Below are 15,057 nucleotides of genomic sequence, written 5' to 3' on the forward strand. Positions count from 1 at the left end.
CAGGGTCAGATACATTCTATCCTTATTGTATGGAGCTTGTTCCCTGCCCATCCTGAGCTCCCGGGTGCAGTATGGTATTGCTGGGGTTTGGGGATGATTGTGTCCTCTGCTCTGCAGGACGACGGCCTTTGCTTTGCGGATCTTTGGCGATGTTCAGACATATGTCCCAATGGATACGAATGCGGTCTGTAACACCCTGCTGTGGCTGGTGGAGAAGTGTCAGGCTGCAGATGGATCCTTCCAAGAATTATCCCCGTCTCAACCACTAAAAATACAGGTGAGGTCAAAGGTCAGGGTGGAGGAGGTCGTGGGGGACGTACATAGCAATGCTGCAGATACAGGGGCAGCCCCTTAACCCTTGCCTGTTCCAGGTTCTCCTTGTATTGTGTGTGAATGTTTGGGGTGCTTTGTACTTTCAGGGTGCCATCCCCCAAGAGAAATCCGAGAGGACCCTATACCTGAGCGCCTACGTGGTGATCGCCATACAGAAGGTCATCAACATGTGTCCAGTCCTTGTAAGTGCAGCCCTATATATATTATATACATCCCCTATATACTATATACACATGTACTACATACATCCCCAGGAGAGAGCTCAGGCGCTGGTCACAGCAGGGACAGCAGAGAGCTGAGGAGCAGAGCCCAGCAGGGAGAGCAGAGAGCTGAGGAGCAGAGCCCAGCAGGGAGAGCAGAGAGCTCAGGAGCAGAGCCCAGCAGCGAGAGCAGAGAGCTCAGGAGCAGAGCCCAGCAGGGAGAGCAGAGAGCTCTGGAGCAGAGCCCAGCAGGGACAGCAGAGAGCTCAGGAGCAGAGCCCAGCAGCGAGCTCAGGAGCAGAGCCCAGCAGGGAGAGCAGAGAGCTCAGGAGCAGAGCCCAGCAGCGAGAGCAGAGAGCTCAGGAGCAGAGCCCAGCAGGGAGAGCAGAGAGCTCTGGAGCAGAGCCCAGCAGGGACAGCAGAGAGCTCAGGAGCAGAGCCCAGCAGCGAGCTCAGGAGCAGAGCCCAGCAGGGAGAGCAGAGAGCTCAGGAGCAGAGCCCAGCAGCGAGAGCAGAGAGCTCAGGAGCAGAGCCCAGCAGCGAGAGCAGAGAGCTCAGGAGCAGAGCCCAGCAGCGAGAGCAGAGAGCTCAGGAGCAGAGCCCAGCAGCGAGAGCAGAGAGCTCAGGAGCAGAGCCCAGCAGCGAGAGCAGAGAGCTCAGGAGCAGAGCCCAGCAGCGAGAGCAGAGAGCTCAGGAGCAGAGCCCAGCAGCGAGAGCAGAGAGCTCAGGAGCAGAGCCCAGCAGCGAGAGCAGAGAGCTCAGGAGCAGAGCCCAGCAGGGAGAGCAGAGAGCTCAGGAGCAGAGCCCAGCAGGGAGAGCAGAGAGCTCAGGAACAGAGCCCAGCAGGGAGAGCAGAGAGCTCAGGAGCAGAGCCCAGCAGGGAGAGCAGAGAGCTCAGGAGCAGAGCCCAGCAGGGACAGCAGAGAGCTCAGGAGCAGAGCCCAGCAGAGAGCTCTGGAGCAGAGCCCAGCAGGGACAGCAGAGAGCTCTGGAGCAGAGCCCAGCAGGGACAGCAGAGAGCTCTGGAGCAGAGCCCAGCAGGGACAGCAGAGAGCTCTGGAGCAGAGCCCAGCAGGGACAGCAGAGAGCTCTGGAGCAGAGCCCAGCAGGGACAGCAGAGAGCTCTGGAGCAGAGCCCAGCAGGGACAGCAGAGAGCTCTGGAGCAGAGCCCAGCAGGGACAGCAGAGAGCTCAGGAGCAGAGCCCAGCAGCGAGCTCAGGAGCAGAGCCCAGCAGGGAGAGCAGAGAGCTCAGGAGCAGAGCCCAGCAGCGAGAGCAGAGAGCTCAGGAGCAGAGCCCAGCAGCGAGAGCAGAGAGCTCAGGAGCAGAGCCAGCAGCGAGAGCAGAGAGCTCAGGAGCAGAGCCCAGCAGCGAGAGCAGAGAGCTCAGGAGCAGAGCCCAGCAGCGAGAGCAGAGAGCTCAGGAGCAGAGCCCAGCAGCGAGAGCAGAGAGCTCAGGAGCAGAGCCCAGCAGCGAGAGCAGAGAGCTCAGGAGCAGAGCCCAGCAGCGAGAGCAGAGAGCTCAGGAGCAGAGCCCAGCAGGGAGAGCAGAGAGCTCAGGAGCAGAGCCCAGCAGGGAGAGCAGAGAGCTCAGGAACAGAGCACAGCAGGGAGAGCAGAGAGCTCAGGAGCAGAGCCCAGCAGGGAGAGCAGAGAGCTCAGGAGCAGAGCCCAGCAGGGAGAGCAGAGAGCTCAGGAGCAGAGCCCAGCAGGGAGAGCAGAGAGCTCAGGAGCAGAGCCCAGCAGGGAGAGCTCTGGAGCAGAGCCCAGCAGGGACAGCAGAGAGCTCTGGAGCAGAGCCCAGCAGGGACAGCAGAGAGCTCTGGAGCAGAGCCCAGCAGGGACAGCAGAGAGCTCTGGAGCAGAGCCCAGCAGGGACAGCAGAGAGCTCTGGAGCAGAGCCCAGCAGGGACAGCAGAGAGCTCTGGAGCAGAGCCCAGCAGGGACAGCAGAGAGCTCTGGAGCAGAGCCCAGCAGGGACAGCAGAGAGCTCTGGAGCAGAGCCCAGCAGGGACAGCAGAGAGCTCTGGAGCAGAGCCCAGCAGGGACAGCAGAGAGCTCTGGAGCAGAGCCCAGCAGGGACAGCAGAGAGCTCTGGAGCAGAGCCCAGCAGGGACAGCAGAGAGCTCTGGAGCAGAGCCCAGCAGGGACAGCAGAGAGCTCTGGAGCAGAGCCCAGCAGGGACAGCAGAGAGCTCTGGAGCAGAGCCCAGCAGGGACAGCAGAGAGCTCTGGAGCAGAGCCCAGCAGGGACAGCAGAGAGCTCTGGAGCAGAGCCCAGCAGGGACAGCAGAGAGCTCTGGAGCAGAGCCCAGCAGGGACAGCAGAGAGCTCTGGAGCAGAGCCCAGCAGGGACAGCAGAGAGCTCTGGAGCAGAGCCCAGCAGGGACAGCAGAGAGCTCTGGAGCAGAGCCCAGCAGGGACAGCAGAGAGCTCTGGAGCAGAGCCCAGCAGGGACAGCAGAGAGCTCTGGAGCAGAGCCCAGCAGGGACAGCAGAGGAGCTCTGGAGCAGAGCCCAGCAGGGACAGCAGAGAGCTCTGGAGCAGAGCCCAGCAGGGACAGCAGAGAGCTCTGGAGCAGAGCCCAGCAGGGACAGCAGAGGGCTCTGGAGCAGAGCCCAGCAGGGACAGCAGAGGGCTCTGGAGCAGAGCCCAGCAGGGACAGCAGAGGGCTCTGGAGCAGAGCCCAGCAGGGACAGCAGAGGGCTCTGGAGCAGAGCCCAGCAGGGACAGCAGAGGGCTCTGGAGCAGAGCCCAGCAGGGACAGCAGAGGGCTCTGGAGCAGAGCCCAGCAGGGACAGCAGAGGGCTCTGGAGCAGAGCCCAGCAGGGACAGCAGAGGGCTCTGGAGCAGAGCCCAGCAGGGACAGCAGAGGGCTCTGGAGCAGAGCCCAGCAGGGACAGCAGAGGGCTCTGGAGCAGAGCCCAGCAGGGACAGCAGAGGGCTCTGGAGCAGAGCCCAGCAGGGACAGCAGAGGGCTCTGGAGCAGAGCCCAGCAGGGACAGCAGAGGGCTCTGGAGCAGAGCCCAGCAGGGACAGCAGAGGGCTCTGGAGCAGAGCCCAGCAGGGACAGCAGAGGGCTCTGGAGCAGAGCCCAGCAGGGACAGCAGAGGGCTCTGGAGCAGAGCCCAGCAGGGACAGCAGAGGGCTCTGGAGCAGAGCCCAGCAGGGACAGCAGAGGGCTCTGGAGCAGAGCCCAGCAGGGACAGCAGAGAGGCTCTGGAGCAGAGCCCAGCAGGGACAGCAGAGGGCTCTGGAGCAGAGCCCAGCAGGGACAGCAGAGGGCTCTGGAGCAGAGCCCAGCAGGGACAGCAGAGGGCTCTGGAGCAGAGCCCAGCAGGGACAGCAGAGGGCTCTGGAGCAGAGCCCAGCAGGGACAGCAGAGGGCTCTGGAGCAGAGCCCAGCAGGGACAGCAGAGGGCTCTGGAGCAGAGCCCAGCAGGGACAGCAGAGAGCTCTGGAGCAGAGCCCAGCAGGGACAGCAGAGAGCTCTGGAGCAGAGCCCAGCAGGGACAGCAGAGAGCTCTGGAGCAGAGCCCAGCAGGGACAGCAGAGAGCTCTGGAGCAGAGCCCAGCAGGGACAGCAGAGAGCTCTGGAGCAGAGCCCAGCAGGGACAGCAGAGAGCTCTGGAGCAGAGCCCAGCAGGGACAGCAGAGAGCTCTGGAGCAGAGCCCAGCAGGGACAGCAGAGAGCTCTGGAGCAGAGCCCAGCAGGGACAGCAGAGAGCTCTGGAGCAGAGCCCAGCAGGGACAGCAGAGAGCTCTGGAGCAGAGCCCAGCAGGGACAGCAGAGAGCTCTGGAGCAGAGCCCAGCAGGGACAGCAGAGAGCTCTGGAGCAGAGCCCAGCAGGGACAGCAGAGAGCTCTGGAGCAGAGCCCAGCAGGGACAGCAGAGAGCTCTGGAGCAGAGCCCAGCAGGGACAGCAGAGAGCTCTGGAGCAGAGCCCAGCAGGGACAGCAGAGAGCTCTGGAGCAGAGCCCAGCAGGGACAGCAGAGAGCTCTGGAGCAGAGCCCAGCAGGGACAGCAGAGAGCTCTGGAGCAGAGCCCAGCAGGGACAGCAGAGAGCTCTGGAGCAGAGCCCAGCAGGGACAGCAGAGAGCTCTGGAGCAGAGCCCAGCAGGGACAGCAGAGAGCTCTGGAGCAGAGCCCAGCAGGGACAGCAGAGAGCTCTGGAGCAGAGCCCAGCAGGGACAGCAGAGAGCTCTGGAGCAGAGCCCAGCAGGGACAGCAGAGAGCTCTGGAGCAGAGCCCAGCAGGGACAGCAGAGAGCTCTGGAGCAGAGCCCAGCAGGGACAGCAGAGAGCTCTGGAGCAGAGCCCAGCAGGGACAGCAGAGAGCTCTGGAGCAGAGCCCAGCAGGGACAGCAGAGAGCTCTGGAGCAGAGCCCAGCAGGGACAGCAGAGAGCTCTGGAGCAGAGCCCAGCAGGGACAGCAGAGAGCTCTGGAGCAGAGCCCAGCAGGGACAGCAGAGAGCTCTGGAGCAGAGCCCAGCAGGGACAGCAGAGAGCTCTGGAGCAGAGCCCAGCAGGGACAGCAGAGAGCTCTGGAGCAGAGCCCAGCAGGGACAGCAGAGAGCTCTGGAGCAGAGCCCAGCAGGGACAGCAGAGAGCTCTGGAGCAGAGCCCAGCAGGGACAGCAGAGAGCTCTGGAGCAGAGCCCAGCAGGGACAGCAGAGAGCTCTGGAGCAGAGCCCAGCAGGGACAGCAGAGAGCTCTGGAGCAGAGCCCAGCAGGGACAGCAGAGAGCTCTGGAGCAGAGCCCAGCAGGGACAGCAGAGAGCTCTGGAGCAGAGCCCAGCAGGGACAGCAGAGAGCTCTGGAGCAGAGCCCAGCAGGGACAGCAGAGAGCTCTGGAGCAGAGCCCAGCAGGGACAGCAGAGAGCTCTGGAGCAGAGCCCAGCAGGGACAGCAGAGAGCTCTGGAGCAGAGCCCAGCAGGGACAGCAGAGAGCTCTGGAGCAGAGCCCAGCAGGGACAGCAGAGAGCTCTGGAGCAGAGCCCAGCAGGGACAGCAGAGAGCTCTGGAGCAGAGCCCAGCAGGGACAGCAGAGAGCTCTGGAGCAGAGCCCAGCAGGGACAGCAGAGAGCTCTGGAGCAGAGCCAGCAGGGACAGCAGAGAGCTCTGGAGCAGAGCCCAGCAGGGACAGCAGAGAGCTCTGGAGCAGAGCCCAGCAGGGACAGCAGAGAGCTCTGGAGCAGAGCCCAGCAGGGACAGCAGAGAGCTCTGGAGCAGAGCCAGCAGGGACAGCAGAGAGCTCTGGAGCAGAGCCCAGCAGGGACAGCAGAGAGCTCTGGAGCAGAGCCCAGCAGGGACAGCAGAGAGCTCTGGAGCAGAGCCCAGCAGGGACAGCAGAGAGCTCTGGAGCAGAGCCCAGCAGGGACAGCAGAGAGCTCTGGAGCAGAGCCCAGCAGGGACAGCAGAGAGCTCTGGAGCAGAGCCCAGCAGGGACAGCAGAGAGCTCTGGAGCAGAGCCCAGCAGGGACAGCAGAGAGCTCTGGAGCAGAGCCCAGCAGGGACAGCAGAGAGCTCTGGAGCAGAGCCCAGCAGGGACAGCAGAGAGCTCTGGAGCAGAGCCCAGCAGGGACAGCAGAGAGCTCTGGAGCAGAGCCCAGCAGGGACAGCAGAGAGCTCTGGAGCAGAGCCCAGCAGGGACAGCAGAGAGCTCTGGAGCAGAGCCCAGCAGGGACAGCAGAGAGCTCTGGAGCAGAGCCCAGCAGGGAACAGCAGAGAGCTCTGGAGCAGAGCCCAGCAGGGACAGCAGAGAGCTCTGGAGCAGAGCCCAGCAGGGACAGCAGAGAGCTCTGGAGCAGAGCCCAGCAGGGACAGCAGAGAGCTCTGGAGCAGAGCCAGCAGGGACAGCAGAGAGCTCTGGAGCAGAGCCCAGCAGGGACAGCAGAGAGCTCTGGAGCAGAGCCCAGCAGGGACAGCAGAGAGCTCTGGAGCAGAGCCCAGCAGGGACAGCAGAGAGCTCTGGAGCAGAGCCCAGCAGGGACAGCAGAGAGCTCTGGAGCAGAGCCCAGCAGGGACAGCAGAGAGCTCTGGAGCAGAGCCCAGCAGGGACAGCAGGAGCTCTGGAGCAGAGCCCAGCAGGGACAGCAGAGAGCTCTGGAGCAGAGCCCAGCAGGGACAGCAGAGAGTCTGAGCAGAGCCCAGCAGGGACAGCAGAGAGCTCTGGAGCAGAGCCCAGCAGGGACAGCAGAGAGCTCTGGAGCAGAGCCCAGCAGGGACAGCAGAGAGCTCTGGAGCAGAGCCCAGCAGGGACAGCAGAGAGCTCTGGAGCAGAGCCCAGCAGGGACAGCAGAGAGCTCTGGAGCAGAGCCCAGCAGGGACAGCAGAGAGCTCTGGAGCAGAGCCCAGCAGGGACAGCAGAGAGCTCTGGAGCAGAGCCCAGCAGGGACAGCAGAGAGCTCTGGAGCAGAGCCCAGCAGGGACAGCAGAGAGCTCTGGAGCAGAGCCCAGCAGGGACAGCAGAGAGCTCTGGAGCAGAGCCCAGCAGGGACAGCAGAGAGCTCTGGAGCAGAGCCCAGCAGGGACAGCAGAGAGCTCTGGAGCAGAGCCCAGCAGGGACAGCAGAGAGCTCTGGAGCAGAGCCCAGCAGGGACAGCAGAGAGCTCTGGAGCAGAGCCCAGCAGGGACAGCAGAGAGCTCTGGAGCAGAGCCCAGCAGGGACAGCAGAGAGCTCTGGAGCAGAGCCCAGCAGGGACAGCAGAGAGCTCTGGAGCAGAGCCCAGCAGGGACAGCAGAGAGCTCTGGAGCAGAGCCCAGCAGGGACAGCAGAGAGCTCTGGAGCAGAGCCCAGCAGGGACAGCAGAGAGCTCTGGAGCAGAGCCCAGCAGGGACAGCAGAGAGCTCTGGAGCAGAGCCCAGCAGGGACAGCAGAGAGCTCTGGAGCAGAGCCCAGCAGGGACAGCAGAGAGCTCTGGAGCAGAGCCCAGCAGGGACAGCAGAGAGCTCTGGAGCAGAGCCCAGCAGGGACAGCAGAGAGCTCTGGAGCAGAGCCCAGCAGGGACAGCAGAGAGCTCTGGAGCAGAGCCCAGCAGGGACAGCAGAGAGCTCTGGAGCAGAGCCCAGCAGGGACAGCAGAGAGCTCTGGAGCAGAGCCCAGCAGGGACAGCAGAGAGCTCTGGAGCAGAGCCCAGCAGGGACAGCAGAGAGCTCTGGAGCAGAGCCCAGCAGGGACAGCAGAGAGCTCTGGAGCAGAGCCCAGCAGGGACAGCAGAGAGCTCTGGAGCAGAGCCCAGCAGGGACAGCAGAGAGCTCTGGAGCAGAGCCCAGCAGGGACAGCAGAGAGCTCTGGAGCAGAGCCCAGCAGGGACAGCAGAGAGCTCTGAGCCAGCAGGGACACAGAGAGCTCTGGAGCAGAGCCCAGCAGGGACAGCAGAGAGCTCTGGAGCAGAGCCCAGCAGGGACAGCAGAGAGCTCTGGAGCAGAGCCCAGCAGGGACAGCAGAGAGCTCTGGAGCAGAGCCCAGCAGGGACAGCAGAGAGCTCTGGAGCAGAGCCCAGCAGGGACAGCAGAGAGCTCTGGAGCAGAGCCCAGCAGGGACAGCAGAGAGCTCTGGAGCAGAGCCCAGCAGGGACAGCAGAGAGCTCTGGAGCAGAGCCCAGCAGGGACAGCAGAGAGCTCTGGAGCAGAGCCCAGCAGGGACAGCAGAGAGCTCTGGAGCAGGGACAGCAGAGAGCTCTGGAGCAGGGACAGCAGAGAGCTCTGGAGCAGGGACAGCAGAGAGCTCTGGAGCAGGGACAGCAGAGAGCTCTGGAGCAGGGACAGCAGAGAGCTCTGGAGCAGGGACAGCAGAGAGCTCTGGAGCAGGGACAGCAGAGAGCTCTGGAGCAGGGACAGCAGAGAGCTCTGGAGCAGAGCCCAGCAGGGAGAGCAGAAGGGTCTAGATATGTCTACACTACATATGACGCAGCTTGTTCTCTGTAATATGATTATATCTCTTCTCTGTAGCAAGTGAAGAATGCGCTGAACCGCGCCATTGAGTTTGTGTCCAGCAATGGGGCAAAAGCGAAGAGCACCTTCACCCTGGCGGTCTCGGCCTACGCCCTCGCCATATCCGAGGCCACGCTGCAGAGCAAAAGCCTAACCTATTCCAAATTAAAAGGAGAAGCCTTAAGCAAAGGTGTTGGTAAGTAACAGGGGTCGGAAATCCACCCCATATACCCAAGAGGGTGTTCTACAGTGTGCATGGTGGTCGGAGGGGGCTCCCCGCTGCGTGCATGGTGGTCGGAGGGGGCTCCCCGCTGCGTGCATGGTGGTCGGAGGGGGCTCCCCGCTGCGTGCATGGTGGTCGGAGGGGGCTCCCCGCTGCGTGCATGGTGGTCGGAGGGGGCTCCCCGCTGCCTGTAAGTGCAATTGTCTCTCAGGATTTGTGTTTTCATTGCTCACTGTTTGTAAGATCTCTGCTTGCTGTCGTGAAGATAGACAGCAGACACGGCTGTGACAGGAGGCAGATAGAGCTGTGACCCCTGATGTCTCGTAGGTTATCCTCCCGTCTATCGATACTGGAAAGATTCACTCAATAAGTTTGACGCGACAGTGCCCGGCACCGAGACGGCGAGAATGGTGGAGACCACGGGGTACGCGCTCCTGACCGTCCTGAAGAAGGGAGACAAGGAATACGCCGTACCGGTGGTGCGCTGGCTGAAGGAGCAGCAACGCTACGAGGGAGGATTCTTCTCCACCCAGGTCAGTGGTGACACAGTGCATGAAGGGGTCCTGCATCACACCCACAGCGGGTCCTGCATCACACCCACGGCGGGACCTACATCACACCCACGGCGGGTCCTGCATCACACCCACGGCGGGTCCTGCCTCACACTCACGGCGGGTCCTGCATCCCACCCACGGCGGGTCCTGCATCCCACCCACGGCGGGTCCTGCCTCACACCCACGGCGGGTCCTGCCTCACACCCACGGCGGGTCCTGCCTCACACCCACGGCGGGTCCTGCCTCACACCCACGGCGGGTCCTGCCTCACACTCACGGCGGGTCCTGCATCCCACCCACGGCGGGTCCTGCATCCCACCCACGGCGGGTCCTGCATCCCACCCACGGCGGGTCCTGCATCCCACCCACGGCGGGTCCTGCCTCACACCCACGGCGGGTCCTGCCTCACACCCACGGCGGGTCCTGCCTCACACCCACGGCGGGTCCTGCCTCACACCCACGGCGGGTCCTGCCTCACACCCACGGCGGGTCCTGCCTCACACCCACGGCGGGTCCTGCCTCACACCCACGGCGGGTCCTGCCTCACACCCACGGCGGGTCCTGCCTCACACCCACGGCGGGTCCTGCCTCACACCCACGGCGGGTCCTGCCTCACACCCACGGCGGGTCCTGCCTCACACCCACGGCGGGTCCTGCCTCACACCCACGGCGGGTCCTGCCTCACACCCACGGCGGGTCCTGCCTCACACCCACGGCGGGTCCTGCCTCACACCCACGGCGGGTCCTGCCTCACACCCACGGCGGGTCCTGCCTCACACCCACGGCGGGTCCTGCCTCACACCCACGGCGGGTCCTGCCTCACACCCACGGCGGGTCCTGCCTCACACCCACGGCGGGTCCTGCCTCACACCCACGGCGGGTCCTGCCTCACACCCACGGCGGGTCCTGCCTCACACCCACGGCGGGGTCCTGCCTCACACCCACGGCGGGTCCTGCCTCACACCCACGGCGGGTCCTGCCTCACACCCACGGCGGGTCCTGCCTCACACCCACGGCGGGTCCTGCCTCACACCCACGGCGGGTCCTGCCTCACACCCACGGCGGGTCCTGCCTCACACCCACGGCGGGTCCTGCCTCACACCCACGGCGGGTCCTGCCTCACACCCACGGCGGGTCCTGCCTCACACCCACGGCGGGTCCTGCCTCACACCCACGGCGGGTCCTGCCTCACACCCACGGCGGGTCCTGCCTCACACCCACGGCGGGTCCTGCCTCACACCCACGGCGGGTCCTGCCTCACACCCACGGCGGGTCCTGCCTCACACCCACGGCGGGTCCTGCCTCACACCCACGGCGGGTCCTGCCTCACACCCACGGCGGGTCCTGCCTCACACCCACGGCGGGTCCTGCCTCACACCCACGGCGGGTCCTGCCTCACACCCACGGCGGGTCCTGCCTCACACCCACGGCGGGTCCTGCCTCACACCCACGGCGGGTCCTGCCTCACACCCACGGCGGGTCCTGCCTCACACCCACGGCGGGTCCTGCCTCACACCCACGGCGGGTCCTGCCTCACACCCACGGCGGGTCCTGCCTCACACCCACGGCGGGTCCTGCCTCACACCCACGGCGGGTCCTGCCTCACACCCACGGCGGGTCCTGCCTCACACCCACGGCGGGTCCTGCCTCACACCCACGGCGGGTCCTGCCTCACACCCACCGCAAGTGGGTGTGATGCAGGACCCGCCCCAGACCTCACGTCATGTGTACCAGGCCCATATCTCACGCACATCAGACCCACATGGGGCCCGGTGCGGGTGGGACATGGGGCCCGGTGCGGGTGGGACGCGGGGCCCAGGCGTTCCAGGTGTCATCACGCCCTTCACCCCTTCCCAGGACACAATCGTTGCTCTGGAAGCTCTGACAGAAGTCGCCATCCTGGAGGAGAAGACGACCCTCAACATGGATGTGAAAGTCTCTTACAAAAAAGCCGGAGACTTCCAGAACTACCACCTGACCGAGAAACATCCCTTCACCAAGCCCGTAGAGGTATCCTCCACTCACATCCAGAGCTGCAGCAACACATCTAATCCTGTAGTCACATCTAGAGCTGCAGTCACTATTCTGCTCTCATGTCTTATCCTGTAGTCACATCTAGAGCTGCAGTCACTGTTCTGCTCTCATGTCTTATCCTGTAGTCACATCTAGAGCTGCAGTCACTGTTCTGCTCTCATGTCTTATCCTGTAGTCACATCTAGAGCTGCAGTCACTGTTCTGCTCTCATGTCTTATCCTGTAGTCACATCTAGAGCTGCAGTCACTATTCTGCTCTCATGTCTTATCCTGTAGTCACATCTAGAGCTGCAGTCACTGTTGATGTTCGGTCTGTAGGTGAAGCTGCTGGGTTTTTTTCTAGGTTCCAATTTTAGACGATCTGACGGTCAGTACGGGGAGCGCCAGTGGGATCGCCACGGGAAGTGTAAGTACTAAGGGGGCCACGGGGAGGGTCCAGCGCTGATGAGAGGAGACACGGGGGGATCCAGCGCTGATGAGAGGAGACACGGGGGGATCCAGCGCTGATGAGAGGAGACACGGGGGGGATCCAGCACTGATGAGGGGAGACACGGGGGGATCCAGCACTGATGAGGGGAGACACGGGGGGATCCAGCACTGATGAGGGAGACACGGGGGGATCCAGCACTGATGAGGGGAGACACGGGGGGATCCAGCACTGATGAGGGGAGACACGGGGGGATCCAGCACTGATGAGAGGAGACACGGGGGGATCCAGCACTGATGAGGGGAGACACGGGGGGATCCAGCACTGATGAGAGGAGACACGGGGGGATCCAGCGCTGATGAGAGGAGACACGGGGGGGGATCCAGCACTGATGAGGGGAGACACGGGGGGGGGATCCAGCGCTGATGAGAGGAGACACGGGGGGGATCCAGCGCTGATGAGAGGAGACACGGGGGGATCCAGCACTGATGAGGGGAGACACGGGGGGATCCAGCACTGATGAGGGGAGACACGGGGGGATCCAGCACTGATGAGGGGAGACACGGGGGGATCCAGCACTGATGAGAGGAGACACGGGGGGATCCAGCACTGATGAGGGGAGACACGGGGGGATCCAGCACTGATGAGAGGAGACACGGGGGGATCCAGCGCTGATGAGAGGAGACACGGGGGGGGATCCAGCACTGATGAGGGGAGACACGGGGGGGGGGATCCAGCGCTGATGAGAGGAGACACGGGGGGGATCCAGCACTGATGAGGGGAGACACGGGGGGGGGATCCAGCGCTGATGAGAGGAGACACGGGGGGATCCAGCACTGATGAGGGGAGACACGGGGGGATCCAGCGCTGATGAGGGGAGACACGGGGGGATCCAGCGCTGATGAGAGGAGACACGGGGGGGATCCAGCGCTGATGAGAGGAGACACGGGGGGATCCAGCGCTGATGAGAGGAGACACGGGGGGATCCAGCGCTGATGAGAGGAGACACGGGGGGGACCCAGCGCTGATGAGAGGAGACACGGGGGGATCCAGCACTGATGAGAGGAGACACGGGGGGATCCAGCGCTGATGAGAGGAGACACGGGGGGGATCCAGCGCTGATGAGGGGAGACACGGGGGGGATCCAGCACTGATGAGAGGAGACACGGGGGGGATCCAGCGCTGATGAGAGGAGACACGGGGGGGATCCAGCGCTGATGAGAGGAGACACGGGGGGGATCCAGCGCTGATGAGGGGAGACACGGGGGGATCCAGCGCTGATGAGAGGAGACACGGGGGGGGGGGGGGGATCCAGCACTGATGGGGGGAGACACGGGGGGATCCAGCGCTGATGAGAGGAGACACGGGGGGGATCCAGCGCTGATGAGAGGAGACACGGGGGGGATCCAGCACTGATGAGGGGAGACACGGGGGGATCCAGCGCTGATGAGAGGAGACACGGGGGGATCCAGCGCTGATGAGAGGAGACACGGGGGGGATCCAGCACTGATGAGGGGAGACACGGGGGGGATCCAGCACTGATGAGAGGAGACACGGGGGGATCCAGCACTGATGAGAGGAGACACGGGGGGGGATCCAGCACTGATGAGAGGAGACACGGGGGGATCCAGCGCTGATGAGAGGAGACACGGGGGGGGGGATCCAGCGCTGATGAGAGGAGACACGGGGGGACCCAGCGCTGATGAGAGGAGACACGGGGGGGACCCAGCGCTGATGAGAGGAGACACGGGGGGGATCCAGCGCTGATGAGAGGAGACACGGGGGGGACCCAGCGCTGATGAGAGGAGACACGGGGGGATCCAGCACTGATGAGAGGAGACACGGGGGGGGATCCAGCACTGATGAGGGGAGACACGGGGGGGATCCAGCGCTGATGAGAGGAGACACGGGGGGATCCAGCACTGATGAGAGGAGACACGGGGGGGATCCAGCACTGATGAGAGGAGACACGGGGGGGATCCAGCACTGATGAGAGGAGACACGGGGGGATCCAGCACTGATGAGAGGAGACACGGGGGGATCCAGCACTGATGAGGGGAGACACGGGGGGGATCCAGCACTGATGAGAGGAGACACGGGGGGGATCCAGCGCTGATGAGAGGAGACACGGGGGGATCCAGCGCTGATGAGAGGAGACACGGGGGGGATCCAGCACTGATGAGGGGAGACACGGGGGGGATCCAGGGCTGATGAGAGGAGACACGGGGGGATCCAGCACTGATGAGAGGAGACACGGGGGGGGGGGGGGGGATCCAGCACTGATGGGGGGAGACACGGGGGGATCTCATGTTTTGTCTTACACTGTACACCTGATACTTTGTGGCGCCTCCTACAGTCTGACGTTGGTTTTGCAGGTCCAGACCTTCTATTACATGATGTCTCCTCCACAGGAAAACTGCAAATTTGATCTTCGCATTCAGAAGAAGAATCCGCCACGTAAAGTATCCCCCCCCCCTGCTGGGTGTGGGATGGGCGTGTGGTGGGTGTGGGATGGGTGTGGGATGGGCGTGTGGTGGGTGTGGGCTGGTCGTGTGGTAGGTGTGGGCTGGGCGTGCACTGGGTGTTTGGTGGGCTGGGCGTGTGGTGGGTGTGGGCTGGGCGTGCACTGGGCGTGTGGTGGGTGTGCGCTGGGTGTGTGCTGGGTGTTTGGTGGGTGCTGCACAGTTTGATCAGCACCTCGTATTATTCCCATGCACAAGGCTTCGCATAGATGTAGCTGCAGACGAGGGGACTCCAGGCTGTGCTCACACGTATATAACGCAGGCATTCCCGCCTGTTACCATGTTATAAGTGTGAACACGGCCTGAAGGAGCTTTTACACAAACATAATGACTGCCCAAGTGTAGAGCAACCTTACAAAGAGGTCATAACCTTCATCTGTGTAACCTCAGCACAGCCACGTGTCCGGGTATCCACAGCAGGAGGCAAGTATGTGCACAGCCTCTGCACAGCCACGTGTCAGGATATCCACAGCAGGAGGCAGGTAAGTGCACAGCCTCTGCACAGCCACGTGTCAGGGTATCCACAGCAGGAGGCAGGTAAGTGCACAGCCTCTGCACAGCCACGTGTCAGGATATCCACAGCAGGAGGCAGGTAAGTGCACAGCCTCTGCACAGCCACGTGTCAGGGTATCCACAGCAGGAGGCAGGTAAGTGCACAGCCTCTGCACAGCCACGTGTCAGGGTATCCACAGCAGGAGGCAGGTAAGTGCACAGCCTCTGCACAGCCACGTGTCAGGATATCCACAGCAGGAGGCAGGTAAGTGCACAGCCTCTGCACAGCCACGTGTCAGGGTATCCACAGCAGGAGGCAGGTAAGTGCACAGCCTCTGC

General features: G+C 63.6%; 1 protein-coding gene across 1 annotated transcript in view; it reads left to right on the plus strand.

Moving 5' to 3' along the window:
* The first annotated feature begins 95 nt into the window (after positions 1 to 95).
* LOC140109595 (complement C5-like) overlaps positions 96 to 15,057 on the plus strand; it is a 27,908-nt gene continuing 12,946 nt past the window's right edge. Inside the window, exons 1-7 of the mRNA XM_072132102.1 lie at positions 96 to 277; positions 420 to 515; positions 8,486 to 8,663; positions 9,018 to 9,223; positions 11,102 to 11,254; positions 11,621 to 11,683; positions 14,080 to 14,161. Of these exons, the coding sequence (XP_071988203.1) occupies positions 170 to 277; positions 420 to 515; positions 8,486 to 8,663; positions 9,018 to 9,223; positions 11,102 to 11,254; positions 11,621 to 11,683; positions 14,080 to 14,161 (886 nt within the window). The 5' untranslated portion in view covers positions 96 to 169. The remainder of the gene's footprint in view (positions 278 to 419; positions 516 to 8,485; positions 8,664 to 9,017; positions 9,224 to 11,101; positions 11,255 to 11,620; positions 11,684 to 14,079; positions 14,162 to 15,057) is intronic.

This window comes from Engystomops pustulosus, unplaced genomic scaffold (genome assembly GCF_040894005.1).
Source record: "Engystomops pustulosus unplaced genomic scaffold, aEngPut4.maternal MAT_SCAFFOLD_228, whole genome shotgun sequence".
In the NCBI taxonomy this organism is placed as follows: Eukaryota; Metazoa; Chordata; class Amphibia; order Anura; family Leptodactylidae; genus Engystomops; species Engystomops pustulosus.